Source organism: Xenopus tropicalis, chromosome 1 (genome assembly GCF_000004195.4).
Source record: "Xenopus tropicalis strain Nigerian chromosome 1, UCB_Xtro_10.0, whole genome shotgun sequence".
In the NCBI taxonomy this organism is placed as follows: Eukaryota; Metazoa; Chordata; class Amphibia; order Anura; family Pipidae; genus Xenopus; species Xenopus tropicalis.
This window is the reverse complement of record NC_030677.2, coordinates 29,169,738-29,192,454: the sequence shown is the minus strand read 5'-3', so window position 1 is coordinate 29,192,454 and position 22,717 is coordinate 29,169,738. Positions and strand designations below refer to the sequence as shown.

At 42.2% G+C, this 22,717-nt stretch overlaps 1 protein-coding gene across 1 annotated transcript; it reads right to left on the bottom strand.

Annotated features, from left to right (window-relative positions):
- Positions 1–174: 174 nt before the first annotated feature.
- ncapg (non-SMC condensin I complex subunit G) lies at positions 175–22,415 on the bottom strand. Its single transcript, NM_203859.1, has 21 exons — positions 22,226–22,415; positions 19,335–19,541; positions 17,902–18,130; positions 16,921–17,066; positions 16,113–16,197; positions 14,638–14,830; positions 13,778–13,927; positions 11,974–12,114; positions 10,522–10,645; positions 9,888–9,977; positions 9,026–9,205; positions 8,690–8,800; positions 8,265–8,384; positions 7,906–8,175; positions 7,542–7,723; positions 5,511–5,685; positions 4,661–4,822; positions 4,267–4,441; positions 2,329–2,409; positions 1,705–1,774; positions 175–688 (listed from the first exon to the last, which is right to left on the bottom strand). The coding sequence occupies exons 1-21, from the start codon at positions 22,334–22,336 to the stop codon at positions 565–567; spliced, it is 3,126 nt and encodes a 1,041-aa protein (NP_989190.1). The 5' UTR covers positions 22,337–22,415; the 3' UTR covers positions 175–564.
- Between the last annotated feature and the right edge of the window lie 302 nt (positions 22,416–22,717).

The following is a 22,717-nucleotide window of genomic DNA, read 5'->3' as shown; positions in this document are numbered from 1 at the left end:
ATGCACCAAATCCAGGATTTGGCCAAGATTCGGCCTTGAAATCTAAAGTATGCAGTAAGCTCAAAACTGCCAACTCCCTACAAGCCCTGGAGCAATGCAAATGGTGAAGCTTCTGGGCACCAGTTCGACCACAGGATTTTATTACAGGAAATAACTACAAAACGTGTTTGTTTGTTTTTTTTTCTTTTTTGCAAAATTTATTTCCTTATCGGGTTTGGGTAAGAAAAACTTCCAGAATGTTTATTAGGTTTTGTATGGACAAGGAAGCTGTTAAGCTTCTCAAATACCAATTGCCCCTCCCCCAACCCCTCAGCTAAACCTCAATATCCAATCAGAGCAGTAAAAGCCGGGAGCCGACATCTGTAACAAACAGCAGAGAAAATCTGTAATGAGTTCAGAATAAACAAAATGACCCAGCACTGTGCCGGGCATCCAGTGTCCAAATCAGCAAGCAGACAAGGCTGAAGGGCCCATGTACCAGGGCGCAGGATAGATGGAGACCAATCATCACGCACAAGTGACGCTACAGCGCAATTCTGCCTACAGATCACAACTAATGACATTTTAATTTGCTTCCTCATTCAGCAACTTTGAGAGATTCATCTTTGTTTTTTCCATGGCTGCGGTTTTTGCTCTCCTCGATGGCCGCGTATTGACGGCAACAGCCTGTGCCTCTTCCTGCCGCTCTCTGGGAAGAACAGGATATTGAGATTCAGTAATAGCCTTCAGCAATGCATTGAGATTTCTCTAACATTTTATCACAAAACACATTTGAACTTTGGCCTGACAGGCAATTTCTACCTAGAAAAGTGCTTAGAAAATGATGTGGAAAGTTTAGTGGCTCAGTTCAGCTTTGTTGGACTGGAGGAACTCCTGGCCTCTGCAGTGAGTCAGACTGGCTCCATAGTGGCTTAAGGTGGGACTGCCAAGACTTCAACTAAAGGCGGCCATACACGGCCAATTCAGCAGGTTATCAGTCCGTGTAGGGGCACAAACGACAGGCCTGCCCAACCAACATCTGGCCTGAAATTGGGCAGATATCGATCAGGCAGGTTAAAAAATTTAGCCAGATCGGGGACCGCATTGGCTTGTTGATGCGGCCCCTGGACCGACTGCGCCCATTACCATTGTTCTAATTGGATTGTTTGGACCCAGGGCCAAACGTCCGAAGTAGCCTAAATTTACCCGATATCGCCCACCCATAGGTGGGGATATCAGGAGAAGATCCACTCGCTTGGCAACCTCGATCTTAACGTGTATGGCCACCTTAAGACTCACTCACCCAACCAACCAGAGATTAGAGTGTAACTCAGTTGACACTCTATATACTAAAGCTTAAAGAGATGCTGTCTGCATCAGAATTACGCCATCCTGTTAGTTGGTTTGCAAGAGTAGCCCAGGCCACACTGAGCATGTGCAGTGCCACTGACAGAAAGAGAAGATGGGGAGATGCTGCAGACAAATTTGAGGTTGTGGGTCATTACTATTATTGGACTGCTGCACTGGTACAGGTAATTCAGTATATAAAATAAAGCAATTCTAGCCAGATTATGCACATCTAGAGCGCCAGCACAGAAAGCAGTGATGCCAGACATGCTGCATCTGGAACCATAATAGTGAAGTGATCTCTCTCTCTCTACAGGAATTGCACCTAACAACTAACAGTTAAAGCAAGCAACACAGAACATTGCCATGTTTTTTTACCTTTCACCGTCTGCCTCTTCCGCTTTACTGGCTTTCCTACGATTTGCTGCAGTAGGAGCCTTTCTCCGCCCTTCAGTAACAAATAAAAACAGAAAAAAAAATCAGACAGGAACTTATGGTTCCCACTATGAGCACAGGCCCTTCTGCCTCAGATCAATATAATGTGTACACACACACAGAGAGAGAGAGAGAGAGAACAGAGTTTGCTGAATTAGGAATGTTATGTTTCCCACCAACACTCATTTGGAAGCAGGACTGGCTTCACTATTCTCTACATTAGAAGCAATGTAAAGAGTAAAGAGTGGTTACACGCATTTGATTGGCTAGCCGGCAACACCAAAGGGGAAAGGAGAATCTGTGCAGGTGATATTACTGCGGTGGCACAGAGACGCCACACTGAGGAACACATGCTGTCGATTTTGTGGCCTGGGGGTGTGATTAACTTCATTCAGTTTCACAAGCCCCTGTGTGTAAAATCAGGCAAAAGATAGACAAGTGTAACAGGTCGTTTCACAAATGGCTCCCATTTAACCTTTTCCCCCAATGTATTTAAGACGGACAGGTAATGTGAGGAATGCTACATGGGGTCACCTATCCCTCCAATACAACATACATGGGCCGTACCTTTAGTAGGTTTTCCTTTTGCTGCCTTCTCTTTTGCCAAGTCTGTGTTCTCGTCACACTGAGCCTCGTCTTTTTGTTTTCCTAAGGAAACAGATAATATAGGTAAAAATTAGTAAGTATGCTTTATCAGAAAGGTCTATGTAAATACAGCCATAAGCACTCACAGAAACACTGCACTGAATCCTCTATCAAAAGAAACACAGGATTTCTTGTCTTCTTTTTTGTAAACATGTTCTTAGGGTATTCCTCCCTAAGAAAAATTCATTCCTGGGGCCAGAGCCTGTGCAGCTCACTCCTCTCTCTCTTCTTCTTCTGCTGCTGCTCCCCCCCCTCCCTTAGGAATGTGTGGTCTGAGTTACCAATGCTAGCTGCAAGCTACTTAAAATGGCAGCTGCTGTCTTAAGCAAACAGAGAAAGCTTCTAGAGCTGTTTACTCAGGTATGGCAATGGTTTCTGCAGAATAAATATAGTGTTCTAGATGGCACTAATGTGGCAAATCTATTGGCAGTAAAATGCCAAAATGACTTTCCTTCACCTTTAAAAGGGAGAATTAAGTACAAAGCAAAATGTGATGCCATCTATAATAGAGAAACATCTTCATACCCCTCCCCCACCCCGGTGCACAATGTAGCACTCTGCAACTGTAAACCTGCCGGAAAGCATTATTCTTTGTTACCTCCTGAGTCTTCCAATTTCCTCCCAACTTCAAAAAAATACACAGGATGGTCACGTTACACATACTGCTGGCACCAGATAACAATTGACCCAGTCACAGCACTAACAGCAAGTATGGTGAGTGCTGCTGAATAGCAAGTGCTCTATGGAAATCCCCCCTCCCCTCCAGCAATATTAAGTAAGTAGCAACACTGAACTTGAAAACTTCATTTTTATCCTTCCCCCATATTTATCTCACACCCAAACCCAACCCAAGCACATTGCTGTTTCCCTAAAGCTGAATAATATCCCACACTGTCCGTGCTTCCTGGCTTACTGCCTATTTCTCCCCTCTCTGTTCATTTATTTCCTGGTAATGTTATTACTGTTACTGTAAGGCTTCTAAAAATAACCCAGTGATGGGGACCTTAGACTGTGAGCTCCACGGGGGCAGGGGATGATGTGCAATCTCTGTAGAATAAAGGATGATGATAATGTAGTCATAAAAGTACAATGCTGCCAGGAGTGTAGCCAGGGCTCCCCCTTCCAATGCATCAACCATCTGCAAATCCAGGGGGGGCTGGAGAGGGCCTGCTCACCCTATAGTAAATCCAGGGGGGGCTGGAGAAGGCCTGTTCACCCTATAGTAAATCCAGGGGGGCTGGAGAGGGCCTGATCACCCTATAGTAAATCCAGGGGGGGCTGGAGAGGGCCTGCTCACCCTATAGTAAATCCAGGGGGGGCTGGAGAGGGCCTGCTCACCCTATAGTAAATCCAGGGGGGGCTGGAGAGGGCCTGCTCACCCTATAGTAAATCCAGTGGGGGGGCTGGAGAGGGCCTGCTCACCCTATAGTAAATCCACAGGGGCTGGAAAGGGCCTGCTCAGCCTAGCACTTACATACAATACGTTAAATAAAACATGGGGATGTGCACGGATCAATCCCATCTTTGTACATTTATTCTGCGCGGTTCTAGTTCCATACCAGATGCTGTTCCTATGTAGGGAACACTGAAGCACTGATTTAAACAGAGCTATATCCGTGATCTGTAATTTGACCTAATTCAGTTTCTTGTGGAGAATAATAAATATTTCCCACTTTCACTGGGTTCCAATTTAGCCATAAATCACAAAGATAAATGGACAGAGAGATGCGGCAGAAGATGAAAAGGATCTCAAGTCCTGGGAGGGGGCTATATTCTAGGAATGGAGCCCTTCCATACAGCAAGAGTTCCTATAATCTTTTATAAGTTTCATTGATATATATATATATATATTTAAATTACCTTCTTCATTTTCTTGCAAATTGGTGCCGTCTGCTGTTTCCTTAGACACCTGGGGTTCTGTTTCCTTAGATACCTGAGGTTCTGTTTCCTTAGATACCTGGTGTTCTTCTCTACCGCTTCTTAACTGAGCCCTGACTTTTTCTATTGCTCTTTCACAGACCTTGTCAGTAACATCCTGTAAAACAAGAAGAAAATGATATATATATTATGTGCCTATCTCCAGCGGTGCTGAGTGGCCAGAGTCCCAGTGAGAATTCAGAGGCTGTTGTGCCTAGATAGTAGATTTAAGCTGTAAAACAGCTTTGAATTACAAATGCCTACATAGTGTTACATACAGCGGGGCGAGTTTAATGTCCCTCTATATAAGAGTTTATGTAATGGAAGGGGCAAGTACCTCCGCAGCACAATCCAATAGTGGCAGCAGCTCTTGCGCATTTTCTCTGGAAAGCTCTAGAGAACACAAAGCTTTGGCGTAGATACGAACATCTGGAGCTTTGGGATCTTTCAATATTTCATGGCAAATTTTTATAGCCAAGCTATCGTGCACTGTAGCAGCCTGAAACAGTCAAAAAAGCAAATTTTTGTAAACACCATTTCCACAAGATACAGGGTAATAAGAAAAGAAACCAAGCTGTGTGCATTATTTTGTTGTTACTGATACGGTTACTGGTAGAAAGGATTCTGCTAAATCCTTATCTCCTGTGTACAAGATCTAAGAAATGTTAGAATCCCACCTACACCAATGGCTTGGCAAGGCCCCAGTGTCTGGGTGTCATGGGCGGAGTAATATGTTAGAAGAAAGCAACAAGATTGTTGGACAAACCCAAAGGACCATATGGACCTCCATGGCTTCTCCTATTCCCAATTCCCTAGCTTGGTAGGGTCCCAAATAGACAGACTTTACAAAGTTCTTAAGTGTGGATCTTTGCAGTGCTGGTATATATATATATAATTTTTTTTTATAATGTACCCCCTGTTGTAAAATATAAGGATATTCTATCATAAGTCACAGAGGAGTTCAATGACCAGATTAAGGCTTAAGGCCATATGCCAAGGGCTTTTATACAAGTCATGGAACTTAGGATGACTTCTAGTATCCTCATTTATTACAACAAGGAGGTACATTATTTATTATAATACACAAGTTCCAGTGAGTCATGTGACACAAATGACATCATTATACATACATGCATACATACATACACACACACATACACACATACACACAGGAAACCAGCAAGTACCTTATAGTCCTGTGGCTGTTTGTTCTGTGGGTTCAACCCACTGGGTCTGGTAAGATCCACAAGCAATTCTGCGACATTAGCAACGTCGACATCGGCTAAAGGAGAACTCGACGGGGCATTAAAGAGAGTCTGTAAAGTGGGGAAGAAAGTTTCTTCAAAACATTCTTGGTTTGACCTGCAGAAGGATAATCACAGAAAAAAAAATTTTGTTATTGGGCTCTTCACCAGGGCTTCCATATTTGTACCAAGTAGTACCAATGATTACTTCTCAGTAAACAAACACTGGGAAATAAGGATCTGATTGGGTGACATTGAATGGAAGGGCGCGTGACTGCTGTCAGACTGCTGCAGGTACCTTCTGTGATAAATCAACTCATTAAAAGCCTTTCTGCCAGTCAGGAAAGATTTGTTGAATAGAAAAACTACTGAGAATACTTCAGGATAGCCAAGCTTAAAGCGTTGATACATTTGTCCTTTAATTTTGTTTTCTGACCCATCTCCGATAATGCTTTTTTATATACGAGACATTTTCCTGTGTAAGGGGGTGAAAGGACTTTCACAAAAAAGTTATTTTGGGGTTTTATCCTTATTTTGTCTTTTCGTGTGTGACCAAACAAGCAGCCCAGAGGGGAGTCACACCAGACTAGATGTATAAACAATTTGGACATTTATATGCAAGCTCAGCAGAAATGAACAGGTATTTTTAAAAGTAACACTATGCCCATTATAGAATGTGCCAGTCACACATCATAACTGACTTACTACTGAGTCAAATGTTTATCAGAATAGTAATCTGGGGGTATTATACATAGAATTGGCACTGTGTCATCCTGCTATGAGTTCTGGGGGTATTATACATAGAATTGTCACTGTGTCACCCTGCTATGAGTTCTGGGGGAATTATACATGGAATTGGCACTGTGTCACCCTGCTATGAGTTCTGGGGGAATTATACATGGAATTGGCACTGTGTCACCCTGCTATGAGTTCTGGGGGTATTATACATGGAATTGGCACTGTGTCACCCTGCTATGAGTTCTGGGGGTATTATACATGGAATTGGCACAGTGTCACCCTGCTATGAGTTCTGGGGGAATTATACATGGAATTGGCACTGTGTCACCCTGCTATGAGTTCTGGGGGGTATTATACATGGAATTGTCACTGTGTCACCCTGCTATGAGTTCTGGGGGGTATTATACATGGAATTGGTACTGTGTCATCCTGCTATGAGTTCTGGGGGTATTATACATGGAATTGGCACTGTGTCACCCTGCTATGAGTTCTGGGGGTATTATACATGGAATTGGCACTGTGTCATCCTGCTATGAGTTCTGGGGGTATTATACATGGAATTGGCACAGTGTCATCCTGCTATGAGTTCTGGGTGTATTATACATGGAATTGGCACTGTGTCACCCTGCTATGAGTTCTGGGGGGATAATACATGGAATTGGCACTGTGTCACCCTGCTATGAGTTCTGGGGGTATTATACATGGAATTGGCACTGTGTCACCCTGCTATGAGTTCTGGGGGGATAATACATGGAATTGGCACTGTGTCACTCTGCTATGAGTTCTGGGGTTTTAAAAATGGAATTGTCACTGTGTCACCCTGCTATGAGTTCTGGGGGTATTATACATGGAATTGTCACTGTGTCACCCTGCTATGAGTTCTGGGGGTATTATACATGGAATTGTCACTGTGTCACCCTGCTATGAGTTCTGGGGGTATTATACATGGAATTGTCACTGTGTCACCCTGCTATGAGTTCTGGGGGTATTATACATGGAATTGGCACTGTGTCACCCTGCTATGAGTTTTAGCGGTATTATACATGAAAATGCCCTCACTTATATATTTACTAAGCATGTATTTGTAAAATGGGGAGCGTGTCTCCCAAAGTGGATGTGGCCTAAATTTTTTCTTTGCACGCTGCAAACTCTTCCCTGTCCCCGAATATCACTTTGAAAATCCCTTACTGTAGCAGCCAATACAGGGATAACTGAATGGTAAATCACAGCACATACCTGCAAGAATATGCAAAAATGGGAAAGAAAACACCCAGGCAATGTCGAAGCTTTGTATCCTCCTCCGTGACGGGATTGTACCACAGCAAAATCAAACGTGAGAGCAGTTTGGCACTTATTAACCTTCCAGAGAACATCAGCTTGGCCAAGCCTTCCGCTGTCTCTGTCCTTATTTCTGGAATCTAACAAGAAACCAAATGAGGCTAGTTACAGGCAGCATGAAAACTCTCTTTAATTCTCCTTTAATTATCACACTGGATTTCCTAAACATCTGGTGGGCACTGCTTGTGGGCAGGGAACCAACAGAGAGAGAGCAGCCCCTGAGGAGACCATTGATGAGAAGGCACAGCCCTGGCTAGGTTACCTCACTGTCCAAGAAGCGAGAGAACAGTTGCAGGATGCCATTAACAGTAGCAGTTTCTTCTTTGACTTCTTCATTAGTCAGCGTCTCATCTACCGTGTCCGGCTTTTCCTCCTCAGAAATCTCCTCATCTGCATTCTCCTGAGCTTTGCACTGGGAATCATCAGGATTGGAGGGCTTGGATTTGAGAATGTCCAGGCCAAAGAGCAGAAGCATATCAAACACTGCGCTCAGGGCACTGATCTTGACTTTCACCTCATCCAGCTGGGAAATCTGATTTTTAGGTGAAAAAGAAAAATAAGAAATAAACAGTCATGCAGTACTGTCGGATAATGGCTCCATATAGAGATTTTCCTTCTTACTTGTAATAACAGTGGGAGGTGTTGCCTTGCAAAGCCTTTATTCTGCAGAGCACAGCAGCCAATGCTCAGCACTGCCATATTCCGAACAGAGGGGTGAACGTTGGTTATGCCAGGAAGAATCTAATCCAAAAAAAAAAAAATTGAGGAAAAGCAGTGATGAAATAAACTGAACCTTTACTATTTAAACAGTAATGGGCAAAAATAAATAAATAAAAAAGAACAAAACTGACGTGCAACATGAAAAGCTTAATTCTTTAAGGTTTAGTTCTCCTTTAACCCAGGACGGCAGATTTCTGGAAGGAGAAGAATTCTCCGGCCCCACATGACTCCATGTAATGTATCTTTATGTTCATGTCATTATTCTACTGCCCCAGTTCTAAACTGCAACTGTGTTATGTCCAGTCATAGGTCAGGAATAAACTTACCAGAGATTCAATAATTTCGTTTATAGTTCCCCCTAGTCCTTTGGAAAGGGACAGGTGCTTGAGAAGTTCATTACACATAATCAGGCATTTCAGGAGTGTTTCTGGGTCATTCTAGAACACAAAAGGGAATATTCAGTTAGCTATCTAATACAGTGATATCAAGTCTTCTAGCAGTGATGTCCAGCCTGTGCCCCTTGAGATGCTGTTTAATTACAACTCCTAGAATCCTACCTACAGCCAAGTATAGCACAGGAATAGCTGCCAGGAGTCTATCCCTTAGCATGAAGGGGAGAATATGTTCCACACCAAAACATGTAATAATGTAATAAAATGAACCTTCTCCACACGGATCTCCTTAATTTCTGGCTCCTCGGCTTCTTTAGTCAGCTGAGCTTTCAGGCTTTCCAGCTCCTTCACTTTCTCCTTTAATTCAGAGGCCCGACTGTAATCTTCCATAGTTAAGCTGTCCTCCAGAGCCTGCTTGGCTTCAATGAGCTGCACTTTCACATCGGCAAGCTGCAACCAAAACATCAGCATTTAGTCTTACAGAGCAGCCAGCAGCTAAATATGTTGTATACCTTTTGGTCATGGCCCATGTGGAACTTAGAACCCAAAATGACTGTGCCGGACTACAAAAGGGAAGACACTGTCCTAAATTCCTGGGGCTTGAATTGTTGGGATTTTCCCTATAAATCCTCATTGGCCTAAACCATGACCAGCATATGAGTAATGACACTGTAAGGTCAATGAAACAATCACAGTGTAAATGAGAATGATTTACAATGTCACTGTTTGTACTTGCATGGGGACTACTCTGACAGAAAGTAACAGACACTATTAAAGGAGGGTCTTGGCAAAAAATGAATACCAGCAACATATGGGTCACACATACAAATTAAATAAAAAAAATGCAAGGTGTAGCACCTCAACATCAAGGTGGCCATACACGTTAACATGGAGAGGTCGCGAAACGAGCGGATCTTCGCCCAATATGCCCACCTAAGGTTGGCTATATCAGGCAGGGTCGTGTATATGGGTCATCGGACCAAAGACAACATCAACCAGCCGATGCGGTCCCTAATGTGACAGGAAAAACAAACCTTCCCAATTGATATCAGTCTGAAGGACCCAAATCAGCAGTTGAAATCTGCCCGTGTATGGCCACCTTTAGTCAGGCTTCACAAAGGTTGCAACTTGCCTTCAATTGTAACTTCCTGGATTCAGCAACATCTCTTGGGTTGTCCACGGTGACAATTGGCTCTCGCAGCTCAGAGATGATTTCTGCAACCTACTTACAAGGAATAAAGTGGGGTTATGAAAAAAAAATACCACTGGCACTGCTGGTCTCTATATAAATATATCACATAAAACATCCCATATGTAAAACAATTATATAAATGAAGCCTTTGAATGAAACATTTCTGTAAAAGAATGTGCCACTGGATAACCCCTTAAACATTTATACAGTTATATCAGCCAATGAATGGACAGAGCAATGTCTTTCATCCCCTCACTTTTTCCTGTTACCACTAGAACCTGAGCTGTTGCTCAGTGATACAGACACTCCCTTCACCCCTGCATTGTAAAGTGCAGTCACACAACATTCTGATAGAAGCAGGCCCATACAACAGTGAGATTTGGCTGCATCTCTAATTCCATAATCCCACAGGAAATATTCTGGTAGATAAATACAGCCACAAAAAGAAATGAAGGATTTCTTGGAAAATATTCTTTTAAGAAGACATCTCAGGTTAGTTTGAATCAGGTCTAAACACATTTACTATTGGGTGTGACCTATAGGTGTTAGTTTGGCGTAACAGAAACGTACGTACGGTTTGAGTTCGCTTGTCATCATCTTTAAGAATACGGAGCAACAATTCTGCCAAGGAGGAAATCAAAGACGTTGCGGTGTTCTGTATAACAAGGATCTCTTGCAGAACAGCAAGGAGGCGTTTCCTGTAATCAGATGATGACCATAAACTTAGATGATTTTTTTAGTTTTTTTTACTGGCTGAATCAATCTGTAGAAGAAATGAGCACTCTTTGGCCTCAATGGCTGAGAAAAGTGCAACTGTATTAGGTTAAAGCTTTGATCTGTGAAAACACAAATCCCTCCCCTTAAAGGGCACCTATCACCCACAAATTGTTTCTCCTACCAGAGGTATAAGAGCTAATAGAGCCTGCATTCCACCTGGGAGAATCAATAGTTTTTTTTTTTTTTTGTATTTTTGTTTTTTAAAATAGCCCCTGCCAGCATTAGGCCACCCTAATGGGAGAGAGCTCTTGGTGTAGGCAGCCATGTTGTGACATGTGTGTATTATGAGCAACTGTCACAACTCACTCATTAATGCGCATACATGTGACATAGGAGGGCAAGGTGCATCCACAGCTCCAACGTCAGGTGCATGCGCATAGTGTCCGAACGGGGAGATTCACTCCCTTCCAGTGCGGTCTGCCTGGCGCTGGCTATTTAAATAAAAAAAACAAAAAAAAACAAGTTTCCTCCAACCAAAGTGCTCTGCATGCACCTCTGGTGGGGAAACAAATTGGGGATGATAGGTGCCCTTTAAATACCCTTAAGGCTGAGGGCACACAGGGAGTACGGACTGTTTCTCTCCCCAAAGAGATCAGGGCAAACAACACACAAGCATGGATTGGGCAACCCCCACTCCATGTAGCTGCACTCAGGCTGACGCCATGCTTGTCAGTGGAGCTACACACAAGAGTTGATAGGAGCAGATTGGCTTCTCTCCGCATTTGTACAAAATGCAGACAGAGTGCTGTGAGCTCAAGAGGGTGCCACACTTAAACAGGTCAAAGAGAATATAATCCCAGTAAGGTTAAAAAAAAAAAAAAAAAAAACCACTACATCAATAGGTATAGTTCTAAGTGTGGCTAAAAATACATTAAAAGAGAAACGAATAGCAAATGTTTTGATATAATGGCAATTTCATACCAAGAAGCTAAGAGCAGAATGTCAGTAACATCTACTGCCAGATCCTTACCAAGTGGCAAGAACATTCTCCATAAGAAAACAATATTCAGTCATAGTACAGCTATTTAATGATTTTAGCCAAAAGGGATTCTTTTTATACATTTAGAAAACTTTAGATATCTGAAAGAAAAAAAAAAAAACCTTGTTCTGAGATTTGCAGGATTTTTTCTCCATCTAATGAAGGAAGAAGCTGCTTCCAATATTGTGAAAAGGTAAAAGGCATTAATCAGTGTGTGTGAAGGTTTCTATGGAAAAGGTGAAGTGAAGCCCAATAAAGCATTTGACCTACCTGCCTCCTTCCTCGCTGGTATCCAGGCAGCCTATTGTGAGAATCAACTGCTGCCCAATAAACTCTCTAGTCATCAAGTCTTCAATTTTAGTCATATCCGCTCTTTGTTCTTCTGTCAGAACCGGCAAGGTCTGAAGATAACTAAAGAAACCATATTAAAAAGAAGCAATGTATCAGTATGAATTCATTACAATTTACTTTTGCAATATATTTTATCAAATAAACCCAGATATTCCTGACAAAATTTTAAATAACTGAGGCATTTTCTTGATTTACCAGAGTTCCCTAAGGGAAACAAAATGTAATATCGGAAACAAAAACCTTAATAAAGTATAACTAATTCATCAAGATAACACTATACTATATTTTCCACTCTCTCCATGCAGGAGTCAGCCAGATCTTGATTGACAGCTGGGTCAAATACACTGGTGTATGTTCCCTGTGTCTAGACAATGTATTAGCGCCAAGTCCAGGATGTGGCACCTTGCAGCAGAATCTTGACCAACTGGCAATCTGGACGGCTAAGTGGAAGATGAGATTTAATGTGGATAAATGTAATGTCATGTACCTGGGATGTAATAGTACACAGCCACTTATATATATCTGCACTAGGCAAATCCATAATGGAGAAGGGCCTGGGAGTCCTTGTAGATAATAAGCTTGGCTGTAGCAAGCAATGCCAGGCAGCAGCTACAACGGCAAACAAGGTTTTGAGCTGTATTAAAAGGGGTATAGATTCACGGGAGGAGGGGGTTATTCTTCCCCTTTACAGAGCGCTGGTAAGGCCCCATCTAGAATATGCTGTTGAGGTCTGGTCTCCAGGGCTCAAACGGGACATGACTGAGTTAGAGAGGGTCCAGAGAAGGGCAACTAAGCTGGTAAAGGGTATGGAAAGTCTCAGTTATGAAGAAAGACTGGTCAAGATAGGGTTGTTTACACTGCATAAGAGGCACTTAAAGGGGCATCTAACTAGGTATAAATATATAAAGGGATTATATTATAATCTCTGTAATGCTTTAGTTACCAGTAGGTCGTTCAAGTGGACACGAGGGCACCCACTCCGATTAGAAGAGAGGAGGTTTTGTCTAAATATTCAGTAAGGGTTTCTTACAGTGAGAGCTGTGAAGGTACATTAGCTAGCTTCAAGAAAGGTTGGCTAGCAATTAGGCAGGTTATAGATAGGCATTAAGGTTGAACTTGGACATGGGTCTTTTTCAACCTAACTTACTATGTTACTATATATCTTAAAATATTCAACTTCAGCATGTAGAGACACCGATTGCTGAGGGAAAACAGGGAAGAACAACTTGATTATTTCGGTAACAGTATGGATTTTTTTGGTGCATTGATATATTTAGAAATTGCCTTATCCCCATGAGATGAAGCTTATATTAAATTCTTGCACTAGTTCCCTTTAAAGAAACACACCTACCCGTACAGTTGCATGTAAATAGAAGATAATGTACACTGTTCTGTAACTTATAAGGCTAATAGAAGGGCCAGACAACCTGAATACTTTTAAATTTTGCTAAGGGGTATATCATTCTATATAAGGACCACCATACTTATGGGGTTATGTAATAAAAGGAGCAAGGACTAGTCACCTTTAGCATTAACTGACTGGCTGTTTACTAGCAGGCATCTTATTGGTTGCATTGGGTTGTTGCACCTGGGCTAACTGTATGGCTTATATTAGATGTGTGGGTTAGGAAAAGTGTAGCTTGTATAGTGTTAAGCATAAGCAAGAATATCAAACCTTTTTTTCCCTTGACAACTTATAAAGAAATGAGTAAGGTAGCCTTACCTTGACAAATAACTGGCGTACACAGCAGGCTCTGGCAAGATATTTTCTAGTGCTGCTTCTCCTTCATCACCCTTGGACTTTAGGTGCTCACACAGTGCTCGCCAGTAGAGCACATTCTCTGGAGTAAGGGTCTCAACTGGGATCAATTTTCTTAAAAATAAAAAAGTGCAGACAATTCCTCAAACTAGGTAGGGCCAGAATACAGAACTCACAATGTTGCTGAACAACTCTCCTAGCATCCTCCCAACACTTGGAAACTGTCAGAGAGGTTTCCAAAAAGTCCACTTTTCCTTCCCCTTCTATTAAAGAAATTAGCAGGAGACAGAATTATCGATACGCCCCCCAGTACATTGCCAAACTGGGATTCTCTTTTGTATGTAGGGAGATATACAGTGCCTTATGAAATGGACAGGTAAAGCCTAAACACACTATGCTACAGCCACCCACATAACTTCTAGATTCCTCCAGCACAGCCTGCCGTCTCCTCTTTGATAAGCTGCTCCATGCATGCACATTAATCTCGGACAAAAAGGTGGAGGGTTACCCCCAATAAAGTCTTGCAAAGAAAATGGGGATTGTTGCTTAAGAGGTAAAGCAGCTGAAAAAGCCTATGCTATACTCCTAAACAAAGTGCAACAGATGGGGCTTCTATTTCCCTTTATGACACACTCTATGGAGTGAATTAAATATGCATATTTCAAAGCAAATGTTTTCAGCTACAAGCAGGTCTGGACTAGGATTCAAAATAGGCCCTGGCATTTTTTTAAGTACACAGAGGCCCAAAACAGCCCTATGGAATATTACAGCAGCCCCTCTGGCATTTGCCAGACCCCAGATTGCCAGTCCGGGCCTGGTTTTACCTCTCATCCAGGTTTTTGCAGTTCTGAACCAGCTCACTGACTGGCGACACGGAGAACAAGGCATTAAGAGCAGATAATGCAACATCTGGGGAATTCTCCACATCCAAACGATGGAGCAAATCCAACACATCACCCTCTGAATATCGGAGCCAAGCCTGAATAAGCTTCTTCTGCATAACGTCTTTCACTGCAGCTATCAATACCAGGAGAGCATGAACATATTAGTTTATACTGCTTTATACAGGTTCCAGGGTCACATTTCAAATGGTAACCTGCACTTTTATGTGCGTGTGGTAATGCTACAATTAAACTGCAATATGTTCAACTGGCCAGGAAATGTATGACTTCAGGACAATTCTCTTTCTCAGCTCCATATCGTTTAACTGAATGTTAATGTGGGAGATAAGACACACAAAGAATTGTTAGGGAAGGCTCAAATGTTATACAACCACCCAACTACCACCTTATTAAGCACCCCATCCCATGGTTGATTGTAGGCACTGGGTGTTTCAGTTTTTAGACCCTTCTTAAAGGAAAACTATACCCCCAGAATGAATAACGTATCCAACAGATATTTGTTTATATAATATTAAGTGGCCTATCAAAGAATCTTACCAAACTGGAATATATAAATATCTGTAAATATTGCCCTTATACATCCTTTCCCTTGAGCCGCCATTTTGTGATGGGCTGTTTGCTCCCTCAGAGATCAGCTGACAGGAAATAATGCAGCTCTAACGGTAACAGGAAGTAGTGTGGGAGTAAAAGACAGAGCTCTGTCCACCGTGAATCATATGATCCTGGGGGGGTGGGGGGCAGCTTAATACTTAAAATGGCAATGGCACATACTACTAAAAAGTATATTTTTATGAAAATGGTTTATTTAGATGAAGCAGGGTTTTACATATGAGCTTGTTTATGCAATATATTTTTATACAAACCTACATTATTTGGGGTATAGTTTTCCTTTAGCAAAGGAAGGACCAATTTACTGAAGGGGGTTGCCAATATGTTATACCCCTCCTAAAGAAATTCAAAACCAACAAGTGCCAAGGTTATTCCCAGTGGTAAAGTTATATACAGTGTGTAAAATAATGCTGAGGTCCCCCTCAAAACATTTAAATATATAAGGCAAGCTTTTTATTGCGGCATTTTAAATATTTAAAAATTCTTTTTTTTTTTTTTTTTTTTTATACGGCTTTTTACACCACTCCCTAAACACATGCCCCTTTGTTTATATGTGAATGCAGCTGAGAAGTGTATTCACATAAAATGTAACTGGTGGGAAAATATTCCAAGAAGGGATGTTTCAATGGAAGAAGAGGCAGCTCAGGGTTAGGAAAGATAATATAGAGCCCAGGCAGCCAGACATGAAACCTATAGCTGGGCAATATGCAAGGGTGTATCATACTGTAGGACTGCCCTATGTCCATAGGTCAATCTGTTTAATAGGTCACACTTTTATATTTTTTTACCTGATCTGTCATTCAGCCCTTGCTGCAGAAGTTTGACTCTCTGGGCAATGGTTAAGGCCCTGATGTGAACCTTTTCCGATAAAACCTTTTATAAAAAAAAAAAAAAAACATGCAGTTTCAATATTAAACTACTTATTCTAAGCTGAATACACACAGTATGAGCTATGTGTACCCAGCTCTTGGTAAGGATTGTAATGAGACACGCCGGGAAACACATTCAGCCAATACAACCATTAGCATGTAAATAAGACTGCTGAATGGATAGAATTAAGTAACTTCCACAAATAGGGGACCTGTTATACAGAAGACTAGGGACCTGTGGTCTTCCAGATAAAGGTGTCAGATTTAAGCTGCTAATTCCGATCCTTCAGACCAGTGTGGCAGCTTATCTGCCTGTGTATGGGGCCCTCGATCGGCCTCCCGACCATATCTGGTTGAAAATGAGCCATATGTCGATTGAGCAGGCTTGGATTTTCCCACTGGATCGAGAACTGCATTGGCTCGTTGATGTGGTCCTAGGTCCGACACCTCCTATATACGCCGTTGTAACTTATGGATTCCTGCAGCTTAGTTACCATCAAGGACAAGATGCAGTTTAATTATTATAGAGAAAAACATAAATCATTTATAGAAAAATTGAATTATTTGCTTAAAATGAATGCTACGGGAGATGGCCTTCCCATCATTGGCAGTTTTCTGGATAACAGGTTTCCAGATAACGGATCCCATTTGTAATTGAATTGTTTAATACAAATATGCAAATTGTTCTTCCACCCTGCAATTAATTAAATCAGAAAAGACCATTCACCTGAAACGCCAGCTTCCTAACAGGCTCCTTCACATCCATTGTGCGACCGACAATTTTTGGCAGGGATCTTGCTGAAGGGGCAATGCAGGTTAGCACCGCTCTCCGTACCTCTGGGTTGGAATCATTCTCCAGCAAGTGCATATACGCTAATAATAGGGTAAGGAAGGAAACAGGAATCATCTATTCATTTCAATTAAGGAACAAACAAATCTTGCCGATATGAAAGAGAACAAAAGGAACTTTAACTGAAAAAATTGGGGAAACTAGAAATAGCTGTCATTTTAAATAATAACCCCTCATTTTAATTCACCCTATATCTCCCCTCATTTCAATTTTCATAATATAATAAGCAGCCTTGCATTGGGTGTCAAGGTAAGAGAGAACACGTTAACGCTAAACTTTGGGCCTTAATTACCCAGACACACAGCAGCCAAAGTGTTGCTTGATGTAACGCCTCACTACAATCTATGCTTATCATCTTGGCTCATTATTTCACATAAAAGGATTTGGTAAGGTCGTTAATCACTCATAAGATGTCAGCAGTCAGAACGATTCTGCTCCGCTGGAATATTTTCTGCTCTGCTGATAACCGAGGCAGGATTTTTAACATGAGATTGAATACTAAGATTTAACTGGAGACGGTATTTTTCACAAAGGGAATAATGAAAAATGTCACCACTTTGCAGCTCTGAATTTTAGCACCCATGACAAGTAGCTGCTACTAGTAGCCTGTTTGTCTTCACCCTTAAAATATTTTGATGGGGGTTTCTCTTATATACCTGCGCTACAATAGCTTTTCTATTTAAACACCAAAGGGACTGTGCTGCCTATGTTAAACCATGTGAAATTAGATTTCAGTTAAACTTTAGAAGACTGCATATTCTATATTACGATGGAGTGGCTGGATATAAATGCCAGCGAATACACTTTCTGCACCCTCGAATTCATTCAGCTATTGAATTAGATCATATATATTCTTACCATTACAAACTGGGCAGTCTGGGTCACTGGGGTCCTGAAGCCGGGCTAATGCCAGAACTGCCTGTATGCGCACGTTTGGCACTCTGTCTTTCAGACGTATTAGCATGGCATCATGGATCTTATCAAATAAGTCATCGTCAATTTGGGCATTTTCTGGAAGGTTCACCAGTAGTTTATTAATTAGCTGGCAAACTCTAAACCTCACAGCCATACTGTTGGCACCATGGGACTAGAAAAGAAAAGAGAAAGCGGAATTAGCATCCAACAACTCGTTAGACAGGCAACAGTGAGATTTGCTATGGATTGACAATTTCAGCTTAAGAGATCCTTGAGTTAGTAGTGCCCTCTAGTGTTCCAATGTCATTTAGCAATTTGTACTTTTTGTATATGTGATGTTATGGCAATCCTGTAGCCTCAGCAGGAAATAATAATTAAATTGAACGTACTTACTAACTTCAACTAATCATCATACTTTATTAAGTGTTTTCAGCCTATATCTACATCAGCACCTACATTCTTTTTGGAGTAAAAAATATCTGAAAACTTATTTATGCAAATAGGATAAATAAAAAGGAAACTGTACCTGAGCTACGCTAATGTAAAAAATGTCATTGGAAAAAAAAATCTTTTTGCTTTAGTATCTAGCAGTGATAAATCGTGAGCAACTGGACTTGCCGAGTAGTTTTGAAAATATTTCAGCACTTATCAAAGCAACTAATGTATAATTTGTAACAGCTGTTACTTTAGTATAAAGTTCAGGAAACATGCTCAGCATGAAATATATTCAGTGCTTATGGCGGTCTTCAGTTGTATGTGAATTTGATTGGTGATGGCTGCAACTCCCTTTCTCTGCCCCCTCTGTCTGGGATCCAACAATGAAGTATATTAGTAGCCAAGCTACAAGGAAGCGCAATAAATAATATAGTGTAGTATTTTAGTAAAAACACATACACCCATTTGAACACGTGTTGGTGTAGGTTTCGTTGGATTGCGCTGGTCACGTTTGAATGCATTGTCACCATTCTACACCATATTATTTATTTTTTGAGCTTTCTTTGTAGCTTGGATACTAGTATACTTCAGTAGGAGCTGAGAGAAGTATCAACTAATGTGTCAAATTGTATCACATAAAAAAATCAGTGATTTCACTGAACAGAAAAGCGCTTAAAAAAAAATGACATGATACTTGGGTGCCATGTATACTCGTTTCTGGTTGGCTGGTAGACACCATGGTGGGTAACCAATTTGTGGTTGACTTTACACCTTTACAATTCCATGGTTTTCCAAAACAAATTATTAAGCAGGAACCATGTTGGCTTACATTATTCTAACTGTGCCACATCTATTAAAGCTAAGTGCTGATTCGTTGCTGCATTCTAATATTTGGTAAATGATGAATGACAGATTTAAGTACAATTGAAATATTAATTTACCTGCAGTAGAAAATTAAACAAATAATTAACAGGCGAGTTTTCTTCATCCACTTCATCCTCATCTTCACCATCAGAATTGTGGAAAGAGGTGACAAACTTGGCCACAAAGTCCATGACTCTCTCCACAGCGGGCTCTCTCCGGTACACTATGAGAGGGTACTTGAGGAAGTGAACAAACTCTTCCAAGAAAATGGATTTGTCTTCCATCTGACAAAAGTAAAAGGAAACAATCACAGATCAGCAAAGCTCGTAACTGCTGCACCTCAAGTGATCACAAAAGCGACTTCACCCAACCCAATGTCAAGAGGAAAACAATGATCCAGTTGTTGATAACTATTGTTATTAAGCCTAAATGACATCATGAAATAAAATCTCAAAAAGACCTGGAGCAGCTCATTATCTCCCTTATGACATGGGGTTGGCCAACATCTCTGCAAAAGGGACACACAAGCATAGGCTTCTTTTAACTGGGTGGAGAAGGACGAAGAAAGCTGCAGTGCAGCAACAAACGCACATGTATGGCCTTTAAATAAGAAGTTTGTCTTTAGACTCTTTTGGTAATTTATTTATGTGCCTTTCGTAAGCCACTTTTCAGTAGGGCTTCTCTGGACATTTTTACAATTGACATTAATTTTCTATTTAAAGAGGTTTCTCAGACATTTTCTAATCTGAGAGTCAGCATTCCAAGGGTTAACAGAATGGAGGACGTACACAGAAACTGCATGGACAGTTGGGGTCACTGACAGTCTTGGCCTTCAGAAACAGCTGTTGAGCTAAGTTTGCTATCAGCAGCCTAAAACTGACCACTCCATATTGTAAATTAATGTAAATTTGCTCCAAAAACCCCTCTTAGTAAGTTTACACTCATTTATTTTTTTCTGGTTAAGATCCACTTCAACAGCAGCCCAGAGCATGTGCAGTGTCACTGGCACTCAACCATAACCTGTTTGGATCAGAAGATGAAAAAAAAAAAAAGTATTTACCCACACTAAAATGATTTGTTCAAGCACAGAAAATAATTGTGCAATTCTTTCTCCCCAAATAAAGTATGCACTGGGGAGCAAGGACTCTGATGGGTGAGGGTGCCAAGATAAGTACTAATGTCCAGTGGTTTGGTGGTCTTGGGCCACTAGAGGGGCAGGTTGAAGGCCAAACCACCCCTCTATCCGCAGCTTTCTCAGGTGACTAAGCCCATTGGAGAGCCTGCCAATCTATAAAGCTACATCTGATTCCAAGCAATGTCATGTTCCCACTCTTTTGCACTAAGGTGAAAGTTTTAGCATTGAAAAACTCAACCCAAACCTTAGTACTGCAAAGTGCCACCTTTATCCCTTATACTTAGCACAGAAGCTGCATTAATTAGTAGATATGCAACCATGACAATAAACTAGTTTAGAATTTATTAATGTGCAGGGCCATCTAGTGTATTTCAGGAGTGCAGCACATTATTATTGAGGCTTTTTTATATTCTGTCTGGTATTAGCTACACTAATTGGTATTGCCATTGCAAGGCCTCTAAAGAGCACAGAAACAAACCTTTATTGCTTGTTCCCCAAGTACTTGGGCCTGGCACAGATTACAAATCCAGCCTGAGAAAAGGGTATAAATGCAGGCACGAGTATAAATGCAGCCATGTCTTACCTCCTGCTATTCTGCAGTACAAATACCATCATCCATAAATGTATTTAGTTTTAAAGACCTTTTTTTAATGTGATAAAGATGCTCATTACAATCAGTCCCAACAACCAGCAGCCTTTCAGCCGCCAAAACATTCCTATGGGAGGTTGCAGAGATCCACACACACCATGCAATATGCAAGGGAAAGTCCATGAAGCATCACTGGCTTCAACCAGCCCAACAGTGCCCTCTCCATACTCAACTGTGGCCCAAATACATTATAAAATAAATAAGATGGTTGCCCAGAGGTGTCCGTGGGAGGAAGCTACGGTACATTAACATCCATATTTAACAGTATGGAACCCTAATGGGCAATGGCTGCCTTCTCCAAGCACTGGAACTGCTGCTGAATTATAACTCTCAGCCAGGTAACAAATGCCCATACCAGTTTATATTGTGGCTCCCTGTGCAGAGGGGTAGAAGCCCCCCATGCCAGCTGTGCCCAAGCTGTATTGGCACAATATGTAACAATGAAATGTGAAACAATGTAGCGGAAGCCAGATGATTAACAGACTGGCGAAGAAGCACAGAAAGCTGACATCAGCTACATCGTTTCAAGACAGAGAACCAGCAGTGCACAAAGGGTCAGATACTTACATATAACTTTAAAACCATCAGGGGTGGGGGGTAATAGGGGGTGCTGGGGGGAATAGGGGGTGCTGGGGGGAATAGGGGGTGCTGGGGGGGGAATAGGGGGTGCTGGGGGGGAATAGGGGGTGCTGGGGGGGAATAGGGGGTGCTGGGGGGGGAATAGGGGGTGCTGGGGGGGAATAGGGGTGCTGGGGGGGAATAGGGGGTGCTGGGGGGGTATAGGGGGTGCTGGGGGGGAATAGGGGGTGCTGGGGGGGAATAGGGGGTGCTGGGGGGGTAATAGGGGGTGCTGGGGGGAAAAGGGGGTGCTGGGGGGGGTGCTGGGGGCTGCAGCAGGACAGGCAGAGCTAGACACAAGCCCCAGGGTGCCACTGACACTTACAGATCAGCTGTAGGACTTGCTGGCCCATTAGAACATGTAATACCGGATAAAGGGTTCATTACACAGCCAGTCTGGGCAGAGGTACCTATGGGCCGGGATACGGGGCACTGACACTCCAATCCGTCACATCAATACTGAAAGTGCTAAACAATAACATTAGACCCAAGTGCGTATGGGTGCAACTATGACAGCGTGCGGCTGGGCATTGTGGGAGTTGTAGTTCAGTGAATGTGCTTCTCACCTTATTATAGGCTGCTCGCAGTGAGGAGACCAGCTTGGCATGGTTCTGGTGCGCCTTCTGAGACAAATCAAACGCCTCTTTTATCTGCATGGCTTTCCCGTCTGTGACCATGTTTGGGCCGCTGTTACCAGTATCGCACAAGCGGGGATTATCACCCGGCTCCCAGTGTATATTAGCGGAACAACTCGCCTTCTATTCCCTATGCGTAAACTAACTGAAAGTCCCGCCAATCAGCGCCCGCCTCCTGCTTTCAAACCCCGACATGCGCACTGGCACTCCGGCAACACGTGATCGGAACAGACTGCGGCGCCTCAGCCTTAGCAACACTTCCGCAACCAGCGGCGTGAGGGGGCGGGAGTAGGGAAACGTGACGTAACCGGAAGGGAATTTGTATGCAGCTAGTCTTAGTCTATAACAAGCGGGAAAATTAAAGAGAATTCCTGATTGTCTGTGTCTGCGTTGGATCCTATATAGTCCATATTTAACATGGAG